The sequence below is a fragment of the Heterodontus francisci genome, chromosome 1 (assembly GCF_036365525.1).
Source record: "Heterodontus francisci isolate sHetFra1 chromosome 1, sHetFra1.hap1, whole genome shotgun sequence".
Classification (NCBI taxonomy): domain Eukaryota; kingdom Metazoa; phylum Chordata; class Chondrichthyes; order Heterodontiformes; family Heterodontidae; genus Heterodontus; species Heterodontus francisci.
This window is the reverse complement of record NC_090371.1, coordinates 206,045,749-206,073,542: the sequence shown is the minus strand read 5'-3', so window position 1 is coordinate 206,073,542 and position 27,794 is coordinate 206,045,749. Positions and strand designations below refer to the sequence as shown.

The following is a 27,794-nucleotide window of genomic DNA, read 5'->3' as shown; positions in this document are numbered from 1 at the left end:
TGCCAGCATGCCTCACGCTGTTTAATCTCTGGGCTTCTGGAAAACCATCGATTTGGACTAATCCTAGAGCTTTCTTTTGATTAGCAGCCTCTATTGGGAAGGTGATGAAGTTGTTCCTCTTGCACTCTTACCTACCTTATGCAGCAGTGCACTGTAATTGACTGATATTGCTAATGTAACCTGTTGCAATCTGGTGTCCTTGAGGCACAGAAATTGAGAGCCCAACACTCACAGACATTGCTGTCTGAGCACACCCTGCTGCTGGGCTCCACTTGTTGCTCCAACAGGTGATACAGTTCACTCACGGCCTCCCTGGTGAAGCGAAGGCACCAGGCACACTGCTTCTCTCTGACGTTGAGGTAGGAGATCCTGCTGGGGAAGGCCTGTGTGCTGTTTTGTCCTCCTGCGGCTTGGCCTCCTTCACTCTTGTGCCAGTAACTGCAGGTCTCAGCCGTCTTTACTTGCTGCTGCTCCTGCTGCTTATCCTGCAGCAGCCTCAAAGGAGGACCCAATGAAACATTCTTTTTACCATAATAAACAGCTGAAGCCCTTGCACAGACCAAGTTCCCTAGCTCCAAAAACTCTCTTAGCAGAACTTTTCCTCTAAAATATCACGACCACAAGAGGGAAAAAAATTCCTCCAAGCCCAGTAGCAGTCTAAAACAACTATCCAGAGAGTTTTACCTGAGTGTAGGCAAGGATCCTTTTAAATATCGCTGATGCAGTCTCCCTGCTGATTGTTAGCACCAAAAATCAGCAGGCGACTCTAGGAACTCTCAAATTTGATTTTCCCACAATCCAGTTTTGCAAGAGGTGAAGGACCCTTATTTATATATGACAATTGCCTCAGTGCTTTGTTTAGCTGCCCACCTGGCATGACTAAATGTTGCCCTGGCACATCAGGCAACTGATGAACCTCTAAGGAGGATCAGGCACGAGACACCGCAGCACGAAATTTGGCCCTGCAGCCCTTATTTTGTGCCAAAATCTGAGCGCAATACATGCAATTTCTCCCCCAGTACTTTCTAACTGAGCACGTTTGCTTGTCTCAGTATAAAGGCAGACAATCTGAACTTGAGAAGGATTCATTAACAGTGATTGATAGTGGCGGGGCCCAACTCTGGTCACAGATCTGAAAATGTTACAGGGTGGCCATAATGTGAATGCTCTTGAGAAACTGCTTAATTTCTGTGGATTATTATGTTTTTAACTTAAGAATTCAACATATTAATTCTTTTATAATTATTCATATGGGGAAAGAATAGATCTTAGATCTGGGAAACTGTGGTAGGTTATCTCCAAGTGCTTGTACACAGACAATGTTACATTGCTGCCTCCACAAGAACATTTTTCCTTGAGTAGAAACTTCATTAAAATGTTTTTTAGTATCTGACTTAATTTTAAACAGAGTGACTGAAGAGAGGCACAATGTGCTATTTGACACACTGGAAACAGTTATTTCAGAGAAGATCATGGGCACACAAAGTTGCAGGACAGTAATGTATCACATACTCTACCCCTGACTGCCATGAATATTTGTTTTGAATGAACCATTTCCCTTCTATTAGTAGTAAATGGGTTATACTGCTATAATTGTAGAGTTATATTTTCATTGTTAGTTTCTGTTCATTCTTGCTGAGACTCATGACAAGTTGTCTCTGTAGAATAGTTCCAGCAGCAGGGATCTTGGGGCCAGTGAGACTCTTAGTAAGATTACCAGTGAAAGACTAGAGCAATCGTAAAAGGAAAAAAAAGCTCATTCCCAAATGATCTAGTGAGTTAAAAAGTCTGGTCCTGCATAACACAGACTAGGATACTGATAGGTTAGATCCCAGGTCAGTGAGTTAATCTCTGCCATTGACCCGATATGAAAGTGTGCTTACTGATGTCCAGTGTGAGCAGCGTGACACTCAGTTGTTATGCCCATTGCAGTCAAATAGTCACTGCTGCTGAATGTCTAGGTTTATACATAAAGAATTATTCAATGAGGAGTGCACAAGAGTATGCCGGGAGCAGCACCAGACATACAGAAAAATGAGATACCAACCTAGTGAAGCTACAACACAGGGCTACATGCAAACTAAGCAGCAGAAGCAGCATGCTATGGGCAGAGCTAAGTGATCTCACAACCAACGGTTCAGATCAAAGCTTCGCAGTCCTGCCATAGCCAGTCATGAATGGTGGTGGACAATTAAACAACTAACAGGAGGAGGAGTCTCCACGAACATCCTCATCCTCAGTGATGTCAGAGCTCAGCATGTGAATACAGAAGACGAGGCTGAGGCATTAGCAATCATTTCCATCCAGAAGTGCGGAGTTGATGATTTATGTCGGCCTTTTTCTTGAGATCCCCACTGTCACAGATGCCAGTCTACAGCCAATTCGATGCACACCACATGATACCAAGAAACAACTCAGTGCACTGGACAAAGGCTATAGGTCCCTACAAGGTATAATGCTGAAGTTTAATGCTCCAGAACTAGCTGCGCCTCTAGCCAAGTTGTTCCAGTACAGCTACCTGACAATGTGGAAACTTGCCCAGGTATGTCCTGTTGACATAAAAGCAGGATAAATCTAATCTGGCCAATCATCACCCCATCAGTCTACTCTACTTCATAAGAAAATAAGGTAATAATCCACCCGTGCCTGCACGCACAAGACCTGGACAACATTCAAGCTTCAGCTGCTAAGTGACATTTAACATTTACGCCACACAAGCGCCAGGCAATGACCATCTCCAACAAGAGAGAATCTAACTACTAGCCCTTGACAGTCAATGGCATTACCATTGCTGAACCACCCCCCATCATCAACATCCTGGAGGTCACAATTGACCAGAAATTTTATTGAACCAACCACATGAATACTGTGGCTACAAGGGGAGGTCAAAGGCTGGGTATTCTTCTGTGAATATCTCACCTCCTGACTCCCTAAAGGCTGTCCACCATCTACAAGGCAGAAGTCAGGAGTGTAATGGAGTACTCTCCGCTTTCCTGGAAGAATGCAGTTCCAACAACACTCGAAGCTTGACACCTTCCAGGACAAAGCAGCCTGCCTGATTAGCACCCCATATATCATGTTAAACATTAATTCCCTCCATCACTGGTGGATTGTGGCTGCCATGTGTACCATCCACAGGATGCACTGCAGCAACTCACCAAAGCTTCTTTGACAGCAGCTTCCAAACCTGCGATCTGTAACACCATCCTGACTTGGAAATATATTGACATTTCTTCATCGTCGCTGGACCAAAATCCAGGAACCCCCTCTCTAACAGCACTGTTGGTGTACTACACCATAAGCTCGCGGCAGTTAAAGGAGACAGCTCACCACCACCTTCTCAAGGGCAATTAGGGATGGGCAATAAATGCTGGCCTTGCCAGCGATGCCCATATCCCATGGATATGTAAACAATCTACTTACGTGAGATAAGAAAACATATCACGTTCTCAGAAGCATTTCATAGCCAATTAATTACTTTTAAACTGCTGTCTCTGTTATATGGGCAAATGCAGCAGCCAAATTGCAGACAGCAAGATCCCACAAACAAACAAACAAGATGACTGGTCAATTTTTTTGTGTGGTGTTGGTTGAGAAATGTGACATCATGGGATCCCAAATGATTTTCTTCAGGTAGTGTTGTAGAATCTTTTAACCTCTACCCTTGCCATCAGAACAGACAGACAAGATCTAGGTTTAATACCTCATCTAAAAGGCAGCACCTTCAATAATGCTGCAGTCTCTCAATATTGCATTGAAGTGTCTGGCTAAATTAGGTGCAGGAATATTCAAGTGAGACTTAAATGACCTTCTAACTCAAAGGCAAAACTATGAGCAAATCAACAAACCTGGCATTTATAATAACAGAAATGGAACAATATTGTGATCTTAAGGAGAGGGATGGAAAGAGAAAATTGGAGAAAGGAAACAAAAATGCAGTTCCATTGTATACCACAGTAGCAGTACATTGTAAAGCAAGTATACCACAGTAACAGTACATTGTAAAGCAAGTATACCACAGTAGCAGTACATTGTAAAGCAAGTATACCACAGTAGCAGTACATTGTAAAGCAAGTATACCACAGTAGCAGTACATTGTAAAGCAAGTATACCACAGTAGCAGTACATTGTAAAGCAAGTATACCACAGTAACAGTACATTGTAAAGCAAGTATACCACAGTAGCAGTACATTGTAAAGCAAGTATACCACAGTAGCAGTACATTGTAAAGCAAGTATACCACAGTAGCAGTACATTGTAAAGCAAGTATACCACAGTAGCAGTACATTGTAAAGCAAGTATACCACAGTAGCAGTACATTGTAAAGCAAGTATACCACAGTAGCAGTACATTGTAAAGCAAGTATACCACAGTAGCAGTACATTGTAAAGCAAGTATACCACAGGAGCAGTACATTGTAAAGCAAGTATACCACAGTAGCAGTACATTGTAAAGCAAGTATACCACAGTAGCAATACATTGTAAAGCAGGTATACCACAGTAGCAGTACATTGTAAAGCAGGTATACCACAGTAACAGTACATTGTAAAGCAAGTATACCACAGTAACAGTACATTGTAAAGCAAGTATACCACAGTAGCAATACATTGTAAAGCAGGTATACCACAGTAGCAGTACATTGTAAAGCAGGTATACCACAGTAACAGTACATTGTAAAGCAAGTATACCACAGTAACAGTACATTGTAAAGCAAGTATACCACAGTAACAGTACATTGTAAAGCAAGTATACCACAGTAACAGTCCCCCAGGAGTTACCTGCAGAAAGAGAGAAAGAATGATCCATGAGTGTCTGGTGGATTCCAGAACACCTATGTAATCTCTGTCTGGTTTATTATCGGTCACAGAAATTGCATCACATTTTCGGGATGAAAGAACCCACAATGGCATTATGTAGAAGGACACACAGAAGCAATTGAATTATTGTTCTGCAGTAATTCACTAATTTTTCTGTAATTGGGGTGGCAGTAATTCCACAGTAAAAATGTTGAAAATGCGGAAGACATCCTTGAGAATTAGTGATACGTATATTCCATTATTTTGGCCCTTACTGTTATTTTGTGTGTTTGTCATAATTGATACATTTGTGTCAGAGTGAGGCTATAGATGTAATTTTGAAGACTGATTCTAATAATTTTTTAATATCACCCCGCGAGTTGGCTTCCCTCCCGTGAGCAACAGTACAAATAAAACATCAATATTTCTACGGTGCTTTTTTATGATAGATGCAAATATGATCTATTAAGGGTTTTATATTCCCTTGATGGAGAAATTTTGATGGTCTACAACAGCTGTGTTAGGACCCTTTGACATGTTGTGAGCCTGTCGATTGGTCACTGCTGGCCCTGCCTGAACCATAGGTGTGATAAATAATTTGACAATACGGACCAGAAAGGCACATGTTTGAAGCCGTACACAGTGCTGTCAAATTTGATTTGTATAGGGGGAGAAAATTCCATTCTGAGAAAAGCATTATTGAATCTGCTTTTAAAAGTTGTTATTTTACAGCACATTTCAAACCAGTGAACCTAGCTCTCTCAGTTTTAAATGTCTATGTCTATTAATTTCAACCATTAGCATTGGGCCTGTGAAGTCAAAAAGCTTCACTAATTGCAATGGATTTCAATGCCGTTGTAAATTGCTGCCTCCACTGGTCAAGTTGCTACAGCAACAGTCAGCAGTTTTGACAGTTGGGGGAAAATAAGTAATGTACATATACCATCTACCCTATAATAAAAATTGTTTTTTGAGTGAGGCTATATATTCCTGTTTTTATTTATCTTTGTCACCATCCTTTTCTCAGCTCATGCATAAACAGCAGTTGGTAATCTACTCCTGGACTCCTGAGAGCAGACTACTCTTCCTCTGAGAATGTTGGGGGGATGGGGGAACCAACAAGTTCAGTGGTTGCAGTCTGTTTGGACAGATGAACCCTCGTTACAAGCTTGCTGCCTTTGAAATACATGTAATGTCTTATCAGCAATGAGGTCAGCTAATGGGGAAGTGTAGGTTTTAATATGCTTTAAAAATGAGAATTGGACAATCAGAAAGACTGCATTTTTAAAAAAAAGAGACATTTTTCTTATGTATTTCTAAATAAATGACAAAGGTGCTTGCTGATTGGAGGCTGGAACACGAGGTAATTCCTCAGACGCTACCACTAATAATTTACTGAGCTGATAGATGTTTTTGGATGAATTTCCTTTCACTGTGACTAGCAGATGGCGCCAGCTTCACTACATTCTTCAAAGTAATTGTCTTCTTTTTGCCCCCCACTATCACTCCACCCACCCCAACCCCAATCTGGAGCTGCAATCTTTTTTTAAGTTCATTTGAAAAACCCTGTCTTGACTTGTTTTTTGATGTAATTGTTGTTATCATTAGGGACTGTGTGCAGACAGTATGGAGTAAATCACGCCCAGTACATAGATGAAGAATAATTCCAAGTACCTTTAGAGCCACATCCATCTGAAATACTTTGTAGAATGCTTCAGTATTTAACTTGTGCTTCTTAAATAAATAAAATTCCTTTTTCTTTGTGTGTTTTTGTGCTGCTGCAGTGTATGCAATGATTTAAAGTGTGTTGCCTTTGTAGAAACATTATCAAGTTATTTAAATCAGAGGCATGACTTCTTTTGGGCCTCCTTATCTCGAGAGACAATGGATACGCGCCTGGAGGTGGTCAGTGGTTTGTGAAGCAGCGCCTGGAGTGGCTATAAAGGCCAATTCTGGAGTGACAGGCTCTTCCACAGGTGCTGCAGAGAAATTTGTTTGTTGGGGCTGTTGCACAGTTGGCTCTCCCCTTGCGCCATAGGCATGACTATCAATAGAGTTTGAGAGAGTCACTGAAAAATTTGGAATTTTGATAGGCTGAACCCCTGTCAAAAATAAAATCGGGTGAAGACATCTTCTCTCAACCCCTCAGTTCTCATGGTTCTCAGTTAATTGCAAGTGTCATAAGGATACTTGTAGGTTGCAAAGTAAATTTACAACACTGCAAGCAATGTTGTCACGAGGCATATTTAGCACATTAATACTAGTATGTTGTAGGGAAAAGTAAATATACCACTTGTGCATTGACTTAATTCGTGTCAGATTGCTTCCACCAGTGAGAGACCTGTGACTTGCAGTTCTTTGCATTAGTGTTACAGAACTCAATAATCTCACCAGGCACAACCCAAGTTTTGAAGGATATAATCTATAGTTATACTGGCGCATGTTTTCCACCGTTCAAGTGGGCAGAATTTGTAAATTTCACATGTCTGTACTGCACTGTGCTCCAAGTGATATCAGTAGTTAGAAATTTGGGGTGAAATAATTTTTTTTTAATACCATCTGTTCACCAGCAGGAAACTAATAGTTATTCTCTTGTGATTTAAGGTCAAATCAGTGCATCATTGAAGATATTCGGTCAGGAAGGAGTGAGGCCTATGGATCTGAAAAACTGCGTGAACTTCTCAAAATATTACCGGAGGCAGAAGAGGTCAGATTTGTCTGCAGTTACTCTTTTGCTTCCCAATGACTAGAATGAGCCTGAATGATTAATCGGTTTAAGAACATGGGTAGGTACAGGACCTGAAAAGACTAAGCATTCCATTTATTCAGTGCGACCAACTGACATCCCCGTTCCTGAATCCCCCACTTCCTCAAATATCTATCCAATTCTTCCTTTTTGCATGCTATCTGCCTTGGCAGACAGTCCATGCCACACGTTCACCATCTTGTGTGTAAAAAGCTAAACTGTGCACCTTCCCTCTTGCAGGCATAAGCTCATATCCCTGTACCTAAAATTTGTGATGATCTAAAGTATATGATCAGAGTTCAGTTTGCTTATTTCCTTCAAAATCCTGAACACGAGTAATATCTCCCTGTGCCTTCTCTCCTACAGAGTAAATTGTCCCAGGATTTTCAACCTCTTCATAGTTCAGAGACCATATACTACTTCTCAGATTGGATCCCCTTTCTGCACTGCCTGCAATGCTTGAATATCCTTGTAATATGACAAACAGAAGGGTACATAGTATGCAGGCATGGCTGCACCTTATAGAGACTCAGTGACTCTTCTAAATTGTACTGTATCCCCTTGGATACATATTCCAGGATCTGGTTGGACTTCCTTACTGCTGCCATATTTTGTGCTGTTGGTTTCAATGAGCAATTCAAAACTTCTGACATCCTGATCTAGCCTGGAGCCGTTAGTCCGTATTGCTGCTGGATATTTCTTCTCCCCAGTCTCATTACATTGCATTTGTCCACATTAAATATCTTTACCCACTCATCAGTCCAACTTGTCCTGAAGCCTTTTTTATTTGGTTTATCCCTGCTCTACTGGTTGAAAACCCTCTCCCAATTTAGTGTTTTCTGCAAACTTGGTCTTTAGTTACTGTCCACAGCTCCAAATCATGCATATACCTTCTGGCAGCCAACAAGTGACCCCTTGCCATATCTGCTCGTGTCAGCTATGGCTCAGAGGCAGCATTCTCCCCTCTCAGTCTGAATGTTGTGGGTTCAAGTCCCACATGAGTACAAAATCCTTAATGATACTCCCAGCGCAGTACTAATAAAGTGCTGCACTATTGGAGGTGCCATTTTTTAAAATAAGGCATTAAACCAAGGCCCCGTGTACCTACTCAGGTGGATGTAAAAGGTACCATGGCACTACACAACAACTTATATTTATAAAGGGCCTTTAACACAATAAAACATCCCAAGGCGCTTCACAAGGAACATTATAAAACAAAGTATGACACCTAGCTACAAAAGGAGATATTAGGTCAGATGACCAAGAGCTTGGTCAAAGAGGTAGGTTTTAAGGAGTGTCTTAAAGGAGGAAAGCAAGGTGGAGAGGCAGAGAGGTGTAGGGAGGCTATTCCAGAGCTTGATGCCCAGGCAACTGAAAGCAAGGCCGCCAATGGTGAAGTGATTAAAATTAGGGATGCACAAGAGACCAGACTTAGAGAAGCGCAGATATCTTGAAGGGTTGTGGGGCTGGAGGAGATTACAGGGATAGGGAGGGGTGAGGTCGTGGAGGGATTTGAAAACAAGGATGAGAATTTTAAGATGTTGCTTGACCAGGAGCCGATGTAGGGCAGTGAGCACAGGACTGATATGGGAACGGAACTTGGTGCGAGTTAAGATATGGGCAGCAGAGTTTTGGATGACCTCAAGGTTACGGAGAGTAGAATGCGAGAGACCAGCCAGGAGTGGCGTAGGAAGAATCAAGTTTAAAGGTAACAAAGCCATGAATGAGAGTTTCAGCAGCACATGAGCTGAGGCAGGGCGAAGTCAGGCAATGTTACAGAGGTGGAAGTAGGTGGTCTTAGTGATGCCATGAATGTGAGGTCAGAAGCTCATCTTGGACTCACATGTAACATCAAGGCTGCGAACAGACTTGCTTAATCTCAGACTGTTGCTAGGGAGAAGAATGGTAGCTTTGGAACAGAGTTTGGAACAGGGACTGAAAACAATGGCTTCAGTCTTCCCAATATTTAATTGGAGGAATTTTCTGCTCATCCAGCACTGGATTTCGGATAAGCAGTCTGATAATTTAGCAACGTCGTGGAGTTTAGAGCACTGGTGGTGAGGTGGAGCTGGGTGTCGTCAGCATACATGTGGAAGCTAACACAGTGCTTTCAGGTGATGTCGCCGAGGGCAGCATGTAGATGAGAAATAGGAGGGGGCCAAGGATAGATCCTTGGGGGACACCAGAGGTAACGGTGTGACAGCTGGAAGAGAAGCCATTATACGTGATTCTCTGGTCATGATTAGATTGATAAGAATGGAACGAGGTGAAAGCAGTCCCACCCAGCTGCATACAATGGAGTGTCATTGGAGGAACTATGTCAAAGGCTGCAGACAGGCCGAGAAGGATGAGGAGGGAAAGTTTACCTTTGTCACAGTCAAATAGGATGTCATTTGTGACTTTGATAAGAGCTGTCTTGGTACTGTGGCAAAAGTAGAAACCTATTTGGAGGGATTCAAACATGGAGCTCCAGGAAAGGTGGAAACAGAGTTTGGAGGCGACATGTTCAATGATTTTGGAGAGGAAAGGGAAGTTGGAGATGGGAGGTAGTTTGCAAGGTGGGGTTAAGGGTTGATTTTTTGAGGAGAGGGGTGATAACAACAGATTTAAAGGAGGGAGGGACAACACGTGATGAGAGAACTGTTTACTATATCAGCTAACATGGGGAGCAGGAGGGGAAGTTGAGTAGGAATAGAATGGAGGGAACAGGAGGTGGGTCTCACGTGCAAGATGTGCTCAGAGTGGACATGCAGGGAGATAGAAGAACAACAAGAGAAAGATGGGAGTTGAAGACTATGGTGTGGTTCCTCATTAGAGGAAGTTTGGCAAGGTGGACTAGTGGAAGGGAGGGATACGGCAGAGGCAGCTGATCAGATGGTCATGATAGTGACAAAGAGGTCCATGAGCTCCTCGCACTTATTGTTGCAGGGGAGGGGAGAGGGGTTTAAGAAGATGGTTTGAGAAAAGAAGCGAGGGTTATCTTTGCATTCCAAGATGATCCTGGAATAGTGAGCAGTTTTAGCAGATGGTGGCAGGATCTGATCGTGTTTTAAGTGGTCCAGTCAGATCTGGAGGTGGATGGCTAAATCAGTTGTCTGCCATATCCTTTCAAGTTTGCGACCCTTGGACTTAAGGGAGCGGAGATGAGGGCCATACCAGAGGGGGTAATAAAAACAGAAATTGCTTGAAATACTCAGCAGGTCTGGCAGCATCACTGGAGAGAGAAACAGAGTTAATGTTTCAGATGTGTTACCTTTCATCAGAACTGGCAAAGGTCAGAAATGTAATAGGTTTTAAGCAAGTGAAGTTATGGTGGAGGGGGAAAGAGAACAAAAGGGGAAGGTGTTGATAGGACAGAGGGCCGGAGAGATAACTGACAAGGAGGTCATGGGGCAAAGGCAAAAGGGAGTGTGCTAATGGTGTGGTGAAAGACAGAGCATTAGTGAAGAGAGTTAATGACAGAATAATGAACAGCTCTGTCAAAAAGCACAAACATGAAAAACCAAATTTAAGGCTGGCACATAGTAAAAAAACGATGAAACAAAATAAAATAATAAAAAAGGGCCAGTCATGCACTGAAATTATTGAATTCAATGTTGAATCCGGAAGGCTGCAGAGTGCCTAATCGGATAATGAGGTGCTGTTCCTCGAGTTTGCATTGATGTTCACTGGAACACTGCAGCAGGCCAAGGACAGAAATGTGGGCATGGGAGCAGGGGGGTGTGTTGAAATGGCAAGCAACTAGAAGTTCGGGGTGATGCTTTTGCACTGAGTGGAGGTGTTCCACAAAGTGGTCACCCAATCTGCGTTTAGTCTCCCCAATGTAGAGGAGACCACATTGTGAGCAGCGAATACAGTATACTACATTGAAAGAAGTACAAATAAATCGCTGCTTCACCTGAAAGGAGTGTTTGGGGCTTTGGCTAGTGAGGAAAGAGGAGGTAAAAGGGCAGGTATTACCTTCCCATACAATCGCAGGAAGTTGTACCGTGGGAAGGGGACGAGCCTTCGGGGGCAATGGAGGAGTGGACCAGGGTGTCGCAGAGGGAATGATCCCTTCGGAATGCTGACAGGGGAGGGGAAGATGCGTTTGGTGGTGGCATCACGCTGAAGGTGGTGGAAATGGCAGAGGATGATCCTTTGGATGTGTAGGCTGGTGGGGTGGAATGTGAGGACATGGGGAACCCTGTCACGATTCTGAGAAGGAGGGGAAGGGGTGAGGGCAGAAGTGCGGGAAATGGGTTGGACACGGTTGAGGGTCCTGTCAATCACAGTAGGGGGGGGATCCTCGGTTGAGGAAAAAGGAAGACGTATCAGAAGCGCTGTTGTGGAAGTTTGCATCATCAGAATAGATGCGTCGGAGACGGAGAAATTCGGAGAATGGAATGGAGCCCTTACAGGAAGTAGGGTGTGAGGAAGTGTATTCGAGATAGCTGTGGGAGTCGGTGGGCTTATAATGAATAATAGTAGACAGCCTATCCCCATAGATGAACACAGAAAAGTCGAGGAAGGGAAGGGAAGTGTTGGAGATAGACCGTGTAAAGGCAAACGAAGGGTGCAAATTGGAAGCAAAGGTGATGAAGTTTTCCAGTTCGGGCGAGAGCAGGAAACGGCACCAATACAGTCATAAATGTACTGGAAAAAGAGTTGGGGGAGGGGCCTTGAGTAGGACTGGAACAAGGAACGTTCGACAAACCTCATAAAAAGACAGGCATAACTAGGATCCATGCGGGTACCCATAGAAACACCTTTTATTTGGAGGAAGTGAGTGGGGTTGAAGGAGAAGTTGTTCAAAGTGAGAACAAGTTCAGCCAGACGGAGAACGGTGGTGGTGGATGGGGACTGGTTGGGCCTCTGTTCAAGGAAGAAGCGAAGAGCCCTCAAACCGTCCTGGTGGGGGATGAGGTGTAGCGAGTCTGGACGTCCATAGTGAAGAGGAGGCAGTTAGGGCCAGGAAACTGGAAATTGTCAAAATGACGTAGGGCATCAAAGAGTCACAGATGTAAGTGGGAAGAGACAGAACCACAGGAGAAAAGATAGAGTCAAGATAGGAAGAAATAAGTTCAGTGGGGCAGGAACAGGCTGAAACGATGGGTCTCGCAGGACAGTCCTGTTTGTGGATTTTGGGAAGGAGGTAGAAGCAGTCTCCTCCATGTTGGGGAGACCAAATGCAAACTGGGTGACCACTCAGTAGAATGCAGAACTCCTCCACTCAGTCTGAAAGCATGATCCCGAACTTCTGGTTGCTGGTCATTTCAACACACACCCCTGCTCTCATGCCCACATTTCTGTCCTTGGTCTGCTGCAGTGTTCCAGTAAACATCAACGCAAGCTTGAGGAACAGCACCTCATTTTCTGATTAGGCACTCTACACCCTTCTGGACTTAACATTAACTTCAATAATTTCAGAGCATGACTGTCCCTTTTTATTATTTTATTTTATTTTGTTTTATCATTTTTTACCATGTGCCTGCCTTAAATTTGGTTTTTCATGTTTGTGCTTTTTGACAGAGCGGTTCATTCTTCTGTCATTAACACTTGCTCTTCACTAATACTTTGTCTTTCACCTCACCATTAGCACACTCCCTTTGCCTTTGCCCAATGACCTCCTTGTCAGTTCATCTCTCCTGCCCTCTGTCCTATCTCACACCTTTCCTTTTGTTCCTTTTCCCCCCACCCCGCATCACTTGCTTAAAACCAATAACATTTATAACCTTTGCCAGTTCTGATGAAAGGTCTCAGACCTGAAACGTTAACTCTGTTTATCTCTCCAGTGATGCTGCAAAACCTGCTGAGTATTTCCAGCACTTTCTGTTTTTATTTCAGATTTCCAGCATCCGCAGTATTTTGCTTTTATTTTAGTGCCATACTGGGGGAACAGCCAGGCTGAGAAAGAGTAATGGTTTTATTGGGGACGAGGACATCACAGGTGGAGGTGAGGGCCAGTTGAGCAAATCAGTTGCTGCAGAAATGTTATGGTGAACGGAGGGCAAAAGGTTAGACAGTTGGGAGTTTGGAAGTGCAGTTGTCAGTGAATTGGGGGACAGTTTTTCCAAGGACGGGTAAAAAGGGAGGTAGGTTTGGGGCATGGAAGGGGTTGTGGATGAAGAGTGATACAAGGAAATTATCAGAGATGGCCTTATCTGTAATTGATCTGAAGGGACTAGCAAGACCATGTGAGATGTCAAGGTCAAGAGGATAGCTGTGAATATGGGTTGTGGAGTTTACATGCAGGGAGAGATTTAAGGAGGATAAAAGGGCAGTGAGCTCAGAGGAGAGAGAACATGAACACTATTTTGGAAAAGAGCAGGGAAGCTCTCCTCGATGTCCTGCCAATGTTTGTATCTTACTTGAGAACAGTTGCACAATGCACCTGCCCATGTTCACCATCACCCCTGTGCTTACTAACCTACATTGGCTCCCAGTTAAGTAACTCCTCAATGTTAAAATTCTCAACCTTGTTTTCAAATCCCTCCCTGGCCTTGCCCCTCCCTAATTCTGTAATCTCCTCCAGCCCTGCACTCCTCCAATTCTGGTCTCTTGCACACTCCTGATTTTAATCGTTCTACCATTGACAGCCATGCGTTCAATTGTCGAGGCCCTAATCTCTGGAATTCCCTCTCTAAATCTCTCTGCCTCTACCTCTCTTTCCTCCAGGACCAGGATGTTCCTGTGAGGAAGAAGGATAAGTTTGGCAAGTTTTGGGAACCTTGGATAACGCGGGATATTGTGAGCCTAGTCAAAAAGAAAAAGGAAGCATTCGTAAGGGCTGGAAGGCTAGGAACAGACGAATCCTTTGTGGAATATAAAGACAGTTGGAAGGAACTTAAGCAAGGAGTCAGGAGGGCTAAAAGGGGTTATGAGAAGTCATTGGCAAACAGGATTAAGGAAAATCCCAAGGCTTTTTATACGTATATAAAGAGCAAGAAGGTAACCAGGGAAAGGGTTGGCCCACTCAAGGACGGAGAAGGGAATCTATGTGGGGAGCCAGAGGAAATGGGCGAGGTACTAACTGAGTACTTTGCATCAGTATTCGCCAAGGAGAAGGACTTGGTGGATGATGAGCATAGGGAAGGGAGTGTAGATAGTCTCAGTCATCTCATTATCAAAAAGGAGGAGGTGTTGGGTGTCTTGCAAAGCATTAAGGTAGATAAGTCCCCAGGGCCTGATGGGATCTACCCCAGAATACTGAGGGAGTCAAGGGAAGAAATTGCTGGGGCCTTGACAGAAATCTTTGCATCCTCATTGGCTACAGGTGAGGTCCCAGAGGACTGGAGAATAGCCAATGTTGTTCCTTTGTTTAAGAAGGGTGGCAAGGATAATCCAGGAAATTATAGGCCAGTGAGCCTTACGTCAGTGGTAAGGAAATTATTAGAGAGGATTCTTCAGGACAGAATTTACTCCCATTTGGAAACAAATGGACTTATTAGCGAGAGGCAGCATGGTTTTGTGAAGGGGAGGTCGTGTCTCACTAATTTGATTGAGTTTTTTGAGGAAGTGACAAAGATGATTGATGAAGGAAGGGCAGTGGATGTTATCTATATGGACTTCAGTAAAGCCTTTGACGAGGTCCCTCATGGCAGACTGATACAAAAGGTGAAGTCACATGGGATCAAAGGGGAGCAGGCAAGATGGATACAGAACTGGCTCGGTCATAGAAGACAGAGGGTAGCAGTGGAATGGAGGGATGTGACTAGTGGTGTTCCTCAGGGATCAGTGCTGGGACCTTTGCTGTTTGTAGTATATATAAATGATTGGAGGAAAATGTAGCTGGTCTGATTAGTAAGTTTGCGGACGACACAAAGGTTGGTGGTGTTGTGGACAGTGATGAGGATTGTCAGAGGATACAGCAGGATATAGATCGGTTGGAGACTTGGGCGGAGAAATGGCAGATGGAGTTTAATTCAGACAAATGTGAGGTAATGCATTTTGGAAGGTCTAATGCAGGTGGGAAGTATACAGTAAATGGCAGAACCCTTAGGAGTATTGACAGGCAAAGAGATCTGGACGTACAGGTCCACAGGTCACTGAAAATGGCAACGCAGGTGGATAAGGTAGTCAAGAAGGCATATAGCATGCTTGCCTTCATCGGTCGGGGCATAGAGTATAAAAATAGGCAAGTTATGCTGCAGCTGTACAGAACCTTAGTTAGGCCACACTTAGAATATTGCGTGCAATTCTGGTCGCCACACTACCAGAAGGACGTGGAGGCTTTGGAGAGGGTACAGAAGAGGTTTACCAGGATGTTGCCTGGTCTGGAGGGCATTAGCTATGAGGAGAGGTTGGATAAACTCGGATTGTTTTCACTGGAACGACGGAGGTGGAGGGGCAACACGATAGAGGTTTACAAAGTTATAAGCGGCATGGACAGAGTGGATAGTCAGAAGCTTTTTCCCACGGTGGAAGAGTCATTTATTAGGGGACATAGATTTAAGATGAGAGGGGCAAAGTTTAGAGGGATGTGCGAGGCAAGTTCTTCACACAGAGGGTGGTGAGTGCCTGGAAATTGTTGCCGGGGGAGGTGGTGGAAGCAGGTACGATAGCGACGTTTAAGAGACGTCTTGACAAATACATGAATAGGATGGGAATAAAGGCTTGGAGGGCCGACTGGCCTGTTCCTGTGCTGTACTGTTCTTTGTTCTTTAAGACACTCCTTAAATCCTACCGTTTGACATAGCGTTTGGTCATCTGTCCTAATATCTCCTTATGTGGCTTGGTGTAAAGTTTGTTTGATAATGCTCCTGTGAAGCAACTTGGGATGTTTTACTGGGTTAAAGGAGCTATATAAATACAAGTAGTAGTAGTTGTTTTATTGTATAACATACAAATGAGGAAGATACATAAGATAATGGGCTGGATTTGATGGTGAAACTGACTATGTTCACTGTCATTACCATTGAAACCGAGAGCAACATCTGGCATTTGCACATGCACTGTTAAACGTCTGCTGCTCCACAGGAGCCCCGTAGTAGGCAATCTTTAGAAATCACTGAACTGACAAGAACTTCCCTTTTACGTTGTAATATCACTTTTTAAAAACCCCTAAGAAAGGTACACCTTGTTAATAAGGTATAACTGGATTTTTAATGGCGTACTTAGCTACTACTGAACAACCTCTCTGGCTGTGGAAAATTTAATTTTATATTTGTGTAATGTTACATTTTTCCATTATGATAATTCCATAGTTTTTTAAAGTAATAAAAATTATTTTAAAAATTTGTTTATGATATTTCAGCTTCTAATGTGTAATCCCAATTTTTATTTTGAGCTCTGGAAATCTTTTTTAAAATGACGAATAGTCTTTGCATTTTACATGAAGGTTTGGTGCCTGTGACAATTTTTGACTGTCATTGGCTGCTTGCCCTGTTTATAGGAACATTGGAACAGGAGTAAGCCATTTAGCTGCTCGAATCTGTTCCGCAATTCAGTGAGATCACGACTGATCTGCGACCTAACTCCATATACCTGCCTTTGTCCCATATCCCTTCATATTTTTGGATAACAAAAATCTATCAATCTCAGATTTAAAATTCACAATTGATCTAGCGTCAATCATCATTTGCCGGAGTGTTCCAACCTTCTTAATGTGTAGAAGTGTTTCCTGATTTCACTCCTGAAAGGTCTGGCTGTAATTTTTAGATTATGCCCCTTAGGCCAAGACTTTTAAACCAGCAGAAGCAGTTTCTCTCTATCTACCCTGTCTGTTCCCCTTAATATCTCAAAAACTTTGATCAAATCACCCCTTAATCTTCTAAATTCCAGGGAATACAATATTAGTTTGTGTAATAAGAACAGAAGATGCTGGAAGCACTCCGCAGGTCTGGCAGCATCTGTGGAGAGAAAAACAGAGTTAACGTTTCAGATCTGTGACCTTTCATCAGAACTCAAGGAGAAATTAGAAGAATGGAATAGAGTCCTAACAGGAAGTAGGGTTTGAGGACGTGTAGTCAAGGTAGCTGTATGAGTCTATGGGTTTATAGTGAATATTGGTTGATAGCCTATCCCCAGAAATGGAGACAGAAAAATCAGGGATGGGGAGGGAACAGTTGGAGATGGATCATATGAAGGTCAGAAAAGTGTGGAAATTGGAAGCAAAGTCAATGACATTTTCCAATTCAGGGCAAGAGCAGGAAGCAGCACTGATTATATATATATAAATTTATGGGAAAAGAGGTGGGGGAGGGGGCCTGAGTAAGACAGGAACAAGGAATGTTCCACATATCCCACAAAAAGGCAAGCAGAGCTGGGATCCATGTGGATATCCATAGCAACACCTTTTGTTTGGAGGAAGTGAGTGGAGTTGAAGAAGTTGTTCAATGTGAGAACAAGTTCAGCCAGGCGGAGGAGGGTAGAGGTGGATGGGGACTAGTTGGGCCTCCAGTCAAGGAAGAAGTGGAGAGCCCTCAGACCATCCTGGTGGGGAATGGAGGTGTAGAGAGATTGTGAAGTGAGGCTTCGGGCCAGGAAACTGGAAACTGTTGAAGTGACAGAAGGCGTCAGAAGAGTCACGGGTGTAGGCGGGAAGAGACTGGACAAGGAGAGAAAAAAAAGAGTCCAGATAGGAAGGAATTAGTTCAGTGGGGCAAGAACAGGCTGAAATGATGAGTCTACCAGGGCAGTCCTGTTCGTGGATTTTGGGAGGAAGGTAGAAGCGGGCTCTATGAGGTTGGGGGACTATGAAGGTGGAGGCCTTGGAGGGAAGATCTCCAGACAAGATGAGATCAGTGACAATCCTGGATACAATGGCTTGATGTTCAATAGTGGGGTCATGGTCTAAAGGGAGGTAGGAGGAAGTGTCAGAGAGTTAGCGTTCGGCCTCTGCTCGGTAGAGGTCGGTACTGCAGACAACAACAGCAACACCCTTAACAGCAGGTGTGATGATGCTGTTAGGGTTGGACTTGAGAGAATGGAGTGTTGCAAGTTCAGAAGGAGAGAGGATAGATTGAGAGAGGGGAGCAGAGAAATCAAGTTAATAAAAGCAAAATACTGCAGATGCTGGAAATCTGAAATAAAAACAGTAAGTGCTGTAATTGCTCATCAGGTCAGGCAGCATCTGTGGAGAGAGAAACAGAGTTAATGTTTCGGATCTGTGACCTTTCATCAGAACTGGCAAAGGTTAGAAAAGAATTAGGTTTTAAGCAAGTGAAGTGGGGGGGGGGGGGGGGGGGTGGTGGGGGTGAGGGGGGGGTGGTGGCGTGGGAAGAGAACAAAGGGGAAGGTGTTTGATAGGGCAGAGAGCAGGAAAGATTAAATAACAAAGCTGTCCTGAGACAAAGGCAAAGCGTGTGTTAATGCACGTGGTGAAAGACAAAGCATTAGTCCAGAGAGAGTGTTAATAGCAGAATAATGAGCAGCTCTGACGACATGAAAAACAGGCACATAGTTAAAAAATAAAATAAAATGTAAAAAAGACCAGTCATGCTCTGAAATTATTGAACTCAATGTTCAGTCTGCAAAGCTGTAGAGTGCCTGATTGAAAGATCAGGTGCTGCTCCTCGAGCTTGCGTGATGTTCACTGGAACAACGCAGCAAGCCAAAGACAGAAATGTTGGCATGAGAGCTGCGGGGGGTGGGGGGGGGGGGGGGTGGGGGGGGGGGCGGTGGGGAGGGGAGGAGGGTTGAAATGGTGTTGCTATGGGTACCCGCATGAGTCCTAGTTATGCCTGTCTTTTTGTAGCATATGTCGAACATTCCTTGTTCCAGTCCTACACAAGCCCCCTCCCTCACCTCTTTTTCCGGTACATTGATGACTGTATCGGTGCCACTTCCTGCTCCCAGCCTAAACTGGAAAACTTCGTCAACTTTGCTTGCAATTTCCACCCTTCTCTTACCTTTACATGGTCTATTTCCGACACTTCCCTTCTCTTCCTTGACTTCTCTGTCTCCATCTCTGGGGATAGGCTGTCTACTAATATTCATTATAAGCCAACTGACTCCCACAGCTCCTTTGACCACACTTCCTCACACCCTGTTTCCTGCAAGGACTCCATCCCATTCTCCCAGTTTCTCCCATCTCTGACGAATCTGTTCTGATGATGCAACCTTCCACAACAGTGCTTCTGACATGTCTTCCTTTTTCCACAACTGAGCAGTCCCCCCACTGTGGTTGGCAGGGCCCTCAATCGTGTCCGACCCACTGCCACCCTCACCCCTTCCCCTCCCTCCCAGAACTGGCAGGGTTCCCTTTGTCCTCACTTTCCATCCCACCAGCATCCACGTCCAAAGGACCATCCTCCGCCATTTCCACCACCTCCAGAGTGATGCCACTACCAAACACATCTTCCCTACCCCTCCCCTATCAGTATTCTGAAGGAAACGTTCCTGCACGATACCCTGGTCCACTCCTGCATCACCCCTTCCCATGCAATTGCAGGAGGTGTAACACCTGCCCTTTTACCTCCTCTCTCCTCACTATCCCAGGCCCCAAACACTCCTTTCAGGTGAAGCAGCGATGTACTTGTACTTCTTTCAATTTAGTATACTATATTCGCTGCTCACAATGCGGTTTCCTCTACATTGGGGAGACCAAACGCAGATTGGGTGACCGCTTTGCGTAACACCTCCGCTCAGTCTGAAAGCAAGACCCCAAGCTTCCTGTCGCTTGCCATTTCAACATTTCTGTCTTTGGCCTGCTCCAGTGAACATCAATGCAAGCTCAAGGAGCAGCACCTGATCTTTCGATTAGGCACTCTACAGCCTTGTGGACTGAACAATGAGTTCAATAACTTCAGAGCATGACTAGCCTTTTTTACATTTTATTTTATTTTTTAACCATGTGCCTGTTTTTCAAGTAGTCAGAGCTGCTCATTATTCTGCTATTAACACTCTCTCTGGACTAATGCTTTGTCTTTCATCACAAGCATTAACACACTCTTTGCCTTTGTCCCAGGACAGCTTTGTTATTTAATCTCTCCTGCACTATCAAACACCTTCCCCTTTGTTCTCTCCCCCACCTGATTCTTTTCTAACCTTTCCCAGTTCTGATGAAAGGTCACAGACCTGAAACATTAACTCTGTTTCTCTCTCCAGAGAAATTGAGTTGGCTGATGTCATGCCGGCAATTCTCAATGAAAAGATCGCGAGGGGGTAAGAGGCCAGAGGGACGGGTCCAGGTGGAGGGAGAATACTGGAGACAGGTATAAGGGTCTACTGTGCTGGGGAAGACATCTGGCCAAAGAAGTGGAGGTGGAGGCGGCGGAAGAAGAACTCAGCATCGTGCCTTGTTCGAAATTCAATGGGGGGGGGGTGGCTGGGGAGGGTGTGGTGAGAGTGTAAGGGGATGAAGCTGAGGCCTTTACTGAGGACAGATCTTTCAGAGTTAGGGAGGGGAAGGTCAGAGGGTCTCATGAATACATGGCAGGAGTGAGATTCGAAGAAGGGATGGGGTCAGAGGGAAGGGAAGGGGAAGAAAGATACAGAGGGATGTTGGTACCCACGAGGTGTTGAAGTTTGTGTTCCTTCACATCTGAAAAGAAGATAAAAAGTTTTTTGTTCAAGCGTTGGATGACACAAAGGTTGAAAATGCGGACCAGAACAGCTTTGAGATAGAGTGAGTCGGTGTGCTTTAAGAGCAAAGTTGAGAGTGTGCATATGGCATGCATGGCATTGAGAGTGGATTTAGGGGGATGTGGTGAGAATGGTGATTCGGGGAAGGCTGAATGTCAGGAAATATCTGTAACAGTGGGTGGATCTGAAACATGAAGGGTGGAATTTCAGTTGGAATCCAGGTGGAATAAGTCGGAGCCAGAGTCAGTTGTTGAGGAAGGAGAGGTGGCTGTGAAAGTGAGTTTTGGTAGATACCTGATCAAACACGAGAAAGGAAATAAAAAGTAATGAAGGTGAACAAGGTAGATGAGACAAATCGAAATTCTGTCAGGGATTCCTGGAAGAGAAATGGCAGTGAATTAAATACCAATGCAAAAGCAAAATACTGTGATGCTGGAATAAAATAAAAACAAATTGCTGGAAACACTCAGCTGGTCAGGCAGCATCTGTGGAAAGAGAAACAGTTAACGGGCTGAATTTAATGAGCCCTTTGCGGATCCCGGCAGCAGACCCAGAAGTGGGCGCCGTCCCTGCTAGTCATGTCTGTGCCCACACCACTGCAATCACGTGGCAAGTTATAATAATGGAGGGATGGGGGTCTGGCCAGTCACGTGACAGGGGCATCGAATATGGCGCCAGATGACTCCAGAGCAGGTGTTGGCAGCATATTTAAAATCCTGTCCGTCCTGCTTTCATTGCTGCCTTGGATTCATTTGCTGTTTGATGGTCTCTGCTGAAGCCATTGTTGTAGTGACTCCTGGAACACCCCTTGCCCCGGTGAAGGACGCTGCAGGATGGCAGAGGCAAGACACAGGGTGGCCTCACGGTTTAGTGATGCCTCCCTGGAGATTCTCCTCTAGGCTGCAAAGGAAAGGCGGGAAGTCTGATCAAACCTCCCGCCTGACTAACCAAGCCTGGATGGAGATCGCAGAAGAGGTCAGAAGCCATGCAGAGAAAGGTAAGGCAACATCTGGCGGAGATGCCAGAGGCCATGCGCAGCCATGAGTGGAGGATGGAGAAGTCCATCGATCCCACGAGTGCTGTCATGTCTCAGGCATGCGAGTGCATGCCTTCCTCCTTAGAGAGGTTGAGGACCCTCATGGAGAGCCAGATGCGCGCAGACCTGCACACCATCACCTTGGTCATGAGCCCAAGGCAGCAGTGGCAAGGAGAGAAAAGGACAAAACCCCTGGAGTCTTCTCCATCTCCTCGTCCTTCTCTGGTGAGCAGGGAGGTTCAAGTGAGCCTTGAAAGGGAGGAGGAGAGGCCGACATCCACAGCTGGGTGGTTCCCTCAGGGCGCTGTGAGTGTGGACAGCATCTCTTCAGCCCCTTCGCCAGTGAGCCCAGCTCTAGCAGCTGCAACACCTGAGGAGAGTCCTGCACCAGTACAGGAAACTCTCAGGCAGTCGGGGCCCTCCAGGCCTCAGGCTGCTAGAGGATGGTTGCCGAAGTCATCACAGGCCAAGGGGCAGCCTGATCAGCCTGCCTCCAGCCCAGCTTCTAGCAATGGGTTTGTACCTCGTAGAAGCACTCAAACATATAAAGAAAACCACCTAGAGACACATGGGGTTTCATGGGTGTTTGACATTGACTTTTGTTTTATCAAGTTTTTGGTGATTGACGTTAACATTCATTGTGGAAAATGTTTATTCTTTCATGCCTTAATTGTGAGATGCTGACTTCACCCTCCATCCTTAGTGGCTGCTGGTATAGACACAGCCCTCATTTAGTTAGCGTTTCCCATGGGCCACAGCGCCTGTTTAAACTGGGCGCTATGCACAGAACCAAATAGAAAGAAGGTGACAGACTGAATGCATTGAGCTGAGTCTTTATTGCTTTCATCATGAGAGGCCATCATGGTGACTGGAAGCGGGTATGTATGAGATTGTCTCTTGCATCCTTGGCCCGTCGCTCAATATGCCTGGCTTCCGGTGCAAGGGATTCAACATTCAGTGCTGCCTGCTCATCAGGCTCCTCCACATCCTGCTCATCGGTTGAGGAGTGGCATTCAATCATCATCAAGTTATGCAAGGCCTACCCCCTCTGCATTGCTAGATTGTACAAAGCACAGCACACCACCACAATACGCGAGACCCTCGCCAGGGCATACTGGAGAGCTCCACCGAATCAATCGAGGCACCAGAATCTCATCTTTAGCAGTCCAGTGGCCTGCTCAATGATTGCTTGGCTGGAGCCGTGGCAAGTGTTGTATATCTCCTCCACTGCATTGCGAGGGCTCCTCACAGGCGTCAGAAGCCATGTCTTCAATGGATACCTGAGAATCCATCCCTGAAGGTGAGCAGGGGGATTGAAAATCTGTGGCGTCTGGGACTGTCGAAGTATGTAGGCATCATGGCTGCTTCCCGGGAAGTGGGCACACACCGGCAGGAAATGCTTCCGGTTGTCGCTGACCAGTTGAACATTTATGGAATGCAAGCCCCTTCTGTTGATGAAGGCAGCTGGTTGGTCCATTGGAGCTTTGATGGCCATATATGTGCAGCCGATCACACCCGTGCACCAAGGGGAATCCAGCGATGCCACCGAATCCAATTTCCTTCTCTGCCTGACTGTCAGGGTCAGTCCAGTAGGGGACCTAGTCTCTGGTCGTTTTGAACAGGGCATTGGCCACCTCCTTGATGCAGTGGGCTGCTGCCTGGGAGACCCCACATATCCCCAGTGGATCATTGGAATGATCCAGACGCATAAAAGTTTAGTGCCACTGTGATCTGCAAAGCTACAGGCCATTACACTCTCTGGTGCAGCTGAGCCCTTCCAGCATGGCTGGCCGGTATCGCTCTCATTGTACAGCTTCACGGGCAGGTGCAGCTGCCTCCTGGCCCTCCCTCCGTCTGAGGCATTGTATCACACCATATTTATGATGTTTATTATTTACATCTATAAAAAGAGAGTAGTATGCTGAAAAAAGACTCCATCAATACAAGAAAAATATTCCAATAGTGGAGGCTCCAGCTTTTTGATCATCAAGTTTGAGTCTGCCTGATTCAAGTGCTGTGTCACATTGATTTAGCGACTGGAGAGTTGGCTATCCGGATGATCAATAGACCTCCACAGTGATGAACCTGCCTTGGTAGCTTTGCCTTTGTTATTCTTCTTGGCTGTCTTGCTAACGGCCCTCAGCACCCACCCTTACTGATGGCCAAGACCCTCACCCAACAGTATGGCCACCCAAACAACTCATGTTAGGACAGGACCTTCCTCCCCTGCCCATGCAGAGCACCAGAGAACAAACCCCCCGCTACTGTCACCCAACAACAATCCTCCCCCACTACTGTCACCCGAAAACAAACCCCCCGCTACTGTCACCCGAAAACAAACCCCCCGCTACTGTCACCCAACAACAATCCTCCCCCACTACTGTCACCCAACAACAAACCCCCCTGCTACTGTCACCCAACAACAATCCTCCCCCGCTACTGTCACCCAACAACAATCCTCCCCCACTACTGTCACCCAACAACAAACCCCCCTGCTACTGTCACCCAACAACAATCCTCCCCCACTACTGTCACCCGACAACAATCCTCCCCCACTACTGTCACCCGAAAACAAACCCCCCTGCTACTGTCACCCAACAACAATCCTCCCCCACTACTGTCACCCGAAAACAAACCCCCCGCTACTGTCACCCGAAAACAAACCCCCCCCGCTACTGTCACCCGAAAACAAACCCCCCCGCTACTGTCACCCGAAAACAAACCCCCCGCTACTGTCACCCGAAAACAATCCCTCCCGCTACTGTCACCCGAGAACAATCCTCCCCGGCTACTGTCACCCGAGAACAATCCTCCCCCGCTACTGTCACCCGAGAACAATCCTCCCCCGCTACTGTCACCCGAGAACAATCCTCCCCCGCTACTGTCACCCGAGAACAATCCTCCCGCTACTGTCACCCGAGAACAATCCCTCCCGCTACTGTCACCCGAGAACAATCCCTCCCGCTACTGTCACCCGAGAACAATCCTCCCCCGCTACTGTCACCCGAGAACAATCCTCCCGCTACTGTCACCCGAGAACAATCCCTCCCGCTATTGTCACCCGAAAACAATCCCTCCCGCTACTGTCACCCGAGAACAATCCTCCCGCTACTGTCACCCGAGAACAATCCTCCCCCGCTACGGTCACCAGAGAACAATCCTCCCGCTACTGTCACCCGACAACAACCCTCCCGCTACTGTCACCCGAGAACAATCCTCCCCCGCTACTGTCACCCGAGAACAATCCTCCCCCGCTACTGTCACCCGAGAACAATCCTCCCCCGCTACGGTCACCAGAGAACAATCCTCCCGCTACTGTCACCCGACAACAACCCTCCCGCTACTGTCACCCGACAACAACCCTCCCCCGCTACGGTCACCAGAGAACAATCCTCCCACTACTGTCACCCGAGAACATTCCTCCCCCGCTACTGTCACCCGAGAACATTCCTCCCCCGCTACTGTCACCCGAGAACAATCCCCCTCACTACTGTCACCAGAGAACAATCCCCCTCGCCCCCCACTGCCTGTTTTTGTGAAACATCCAAGACTGTCCTTCCAAACACTCTGTTATTTTGCAAATGTCTTTTCCAGCCCTGGCTGATCTGTTCAACAAGTCTTCCGCTCACTCCAGTAACAGTTTAAAATCAATGTTCATGACAAAATTAATGTGCCTCATTCTTGGCAGGTGGGGGCCTAGCATGGCATTATGATAACACAAGACAGCAAGATGTACTCTTTGAGGATATCTAACAATTTTTTCGAACAAGCACCTCGCTTTGTAAAACAATCCGACAACTGATGGCTTGTGTCAACCCATTTTATTTTGGAAATTTCTTTCCAACATTTCTTTTATACTCATGAGATCAATCCTCAACCTCTTTTCTGTGACAGGTTTTGTCGAATGGGTATTGTCCCAGAGAGGATGGTTATCTGTGTAGCATTCTATAGGAAAACGTTTATCCGCTTGCCCCTTATGAGTTCCTTTAAAATACTCGATTAACACATACCCATATTTATCGCTTCTTTCAGTGCAAGTGTCTCAGCAGCTAAGGTGCTTTTAACTATCCTCTTTATTTTCTTCGATTCCCAGGCTAACTGACAACATTTATCATTTCTTCCCACCAAAAATATAATGAACCCTGCTGCGCTCGAATAACCATTGGGACGATTAGCGTGTGAGATGTGACTAAAAATGACTAATTTCATTTCTTCTGGGTCACCTAATGCTGGGAACTTGAGTGTACATTTGTCAAAACTCAATCTCTTCAATCTTATTTGCTTTCAGTACTTCCCCAACAGTAGCAAGTTTCACCATGGTGCTCAATTCTAATACATCATAGCAAGTATCCGGCCTAGTTTGTGTGCACAACCAGTTTAATTGCCCGATTAAGCTCCTTAACTGGTCTCCTTCTTCCTTGGTTGCAGAGTCTTCCTTTTGTGAGGATCTGGCCCAATTTATTGGGATCATATTAACATTCTCTAGGTACGACTGTTGATTTAGGGTTACCCCCAACTTAGTCTGCCTAATATTCAACCCTATATATTTAAAAGCTCCAGAAGCCTGACTTCCAATTTTAAATTCCTGCAGACCTTTATCTCCCACAAATTTCTCAAATGCTGCAGATCCTCCCCACAGAAAATCATCCACCTACATCAAGAAAATGCCTGCTAGTTTTTCTTCATAGTATCAATAAAACATTGCTGGATCTGCTTTTAGCTGAGTACAATCAGCTTTTAGTGGGATGGACCTAACTGAAAAATACCACACTTTGGATGCATCATTTAGCCCCTAAACACACTTGTTTGCTTCCATAATTTCCCTTCTATATTTCCAGCTTCTTTTGGTGGCTTTAAAAATACTTCCCTTTGAAATTTTTCCCCTTGCAGAAATGCTGCTTTGATGTCAATGGACGTACATTCCATAAGTGTGTTGCCAAAAGGGCTAGGAAAATCCTCAAACTTGCTTTTCCTGCTGTTAGGGAGTCCACTGTAACTTCTCAGTCGCCTAATCATTCCTCAAAATCCCCGAGCTACAAGTCTGACCTTAGCTTTATACGTACCATCGGGAAGTACTTTGTACAGATCCATCTATGGGACAATGCTGGTTGTCCTCTATCTGGCACCTCCATGTATATGCTAGACTCTCTCCAACTGTCAAGCTCTTTTTGTTTTGCATTCTCTATCAGTTTACCATCTAACTTGTTAGTAGCCACTAGAGCTTCTCTATCGTAAGGGCTCCTACTGCGTGTGGCGCCCCTAGCCTGCTCTCTGGTCTTTGCCCTTGTGAAACCACGTCCCCTACTAGATTTCCTATCCCTTTCTGGACTGCTATTACTCAATCTGTCCCTCCTACAACCAGACTTCCTTTCAAAAGTTTGTGACCTTTTCCTTAGACTATGATCATCTTCAGACCCACTATCTGAACTTACACTACGCTTTCTGGCCTTCCACATTTTCACTTCCTTCTGCCAATCTATAGGTCTGATATTCTGTCCCTTGTCTTGCACATTCAACCAATGTTTGTATTTCCCTGTGGCCTTTCCTATAATGGTGGCTTCCCTCCATTCACTAGCCATTTCTAGCATATACATCACGCTAGTTTAGTTTAGTTTAGTTTAGAGATACAGCACTGAAACAGGCCCTTCGGCCCACCGAGTCTGTGCCGACCATCAACCACCCATTTATACTAATCCTACACTAATTCCAT

General features: G+C 45.3%; 1 protein-coding gene across 4 annotated transcripts in view; it reads left to right on the top strand.

The window, feature by feature from the left end:
• The window catches only part of fhdc1 (FH2 domain containing 1), a 134,573-nt gene that overhangs the window by 77,325 nt on the left and 29,454 nt on the right, over nucleotides 1–27,794 (top strand). For all 4 annotated transcript variants that reach the window (XM_068040831.1, XM_068040814.1, XM_068040823.1 and 1 more), the window contains one exon: nucleotides 7,401–7,503. In XM_068040831.1, coding sequence (XP_067896932.1) covers nucleotides 7,401–7,503 — 103 coding nt within the window. The remainder of the gene's footprint in view (nucleotides 1–7,400; nucleotides 7,504–27,794) is intronic.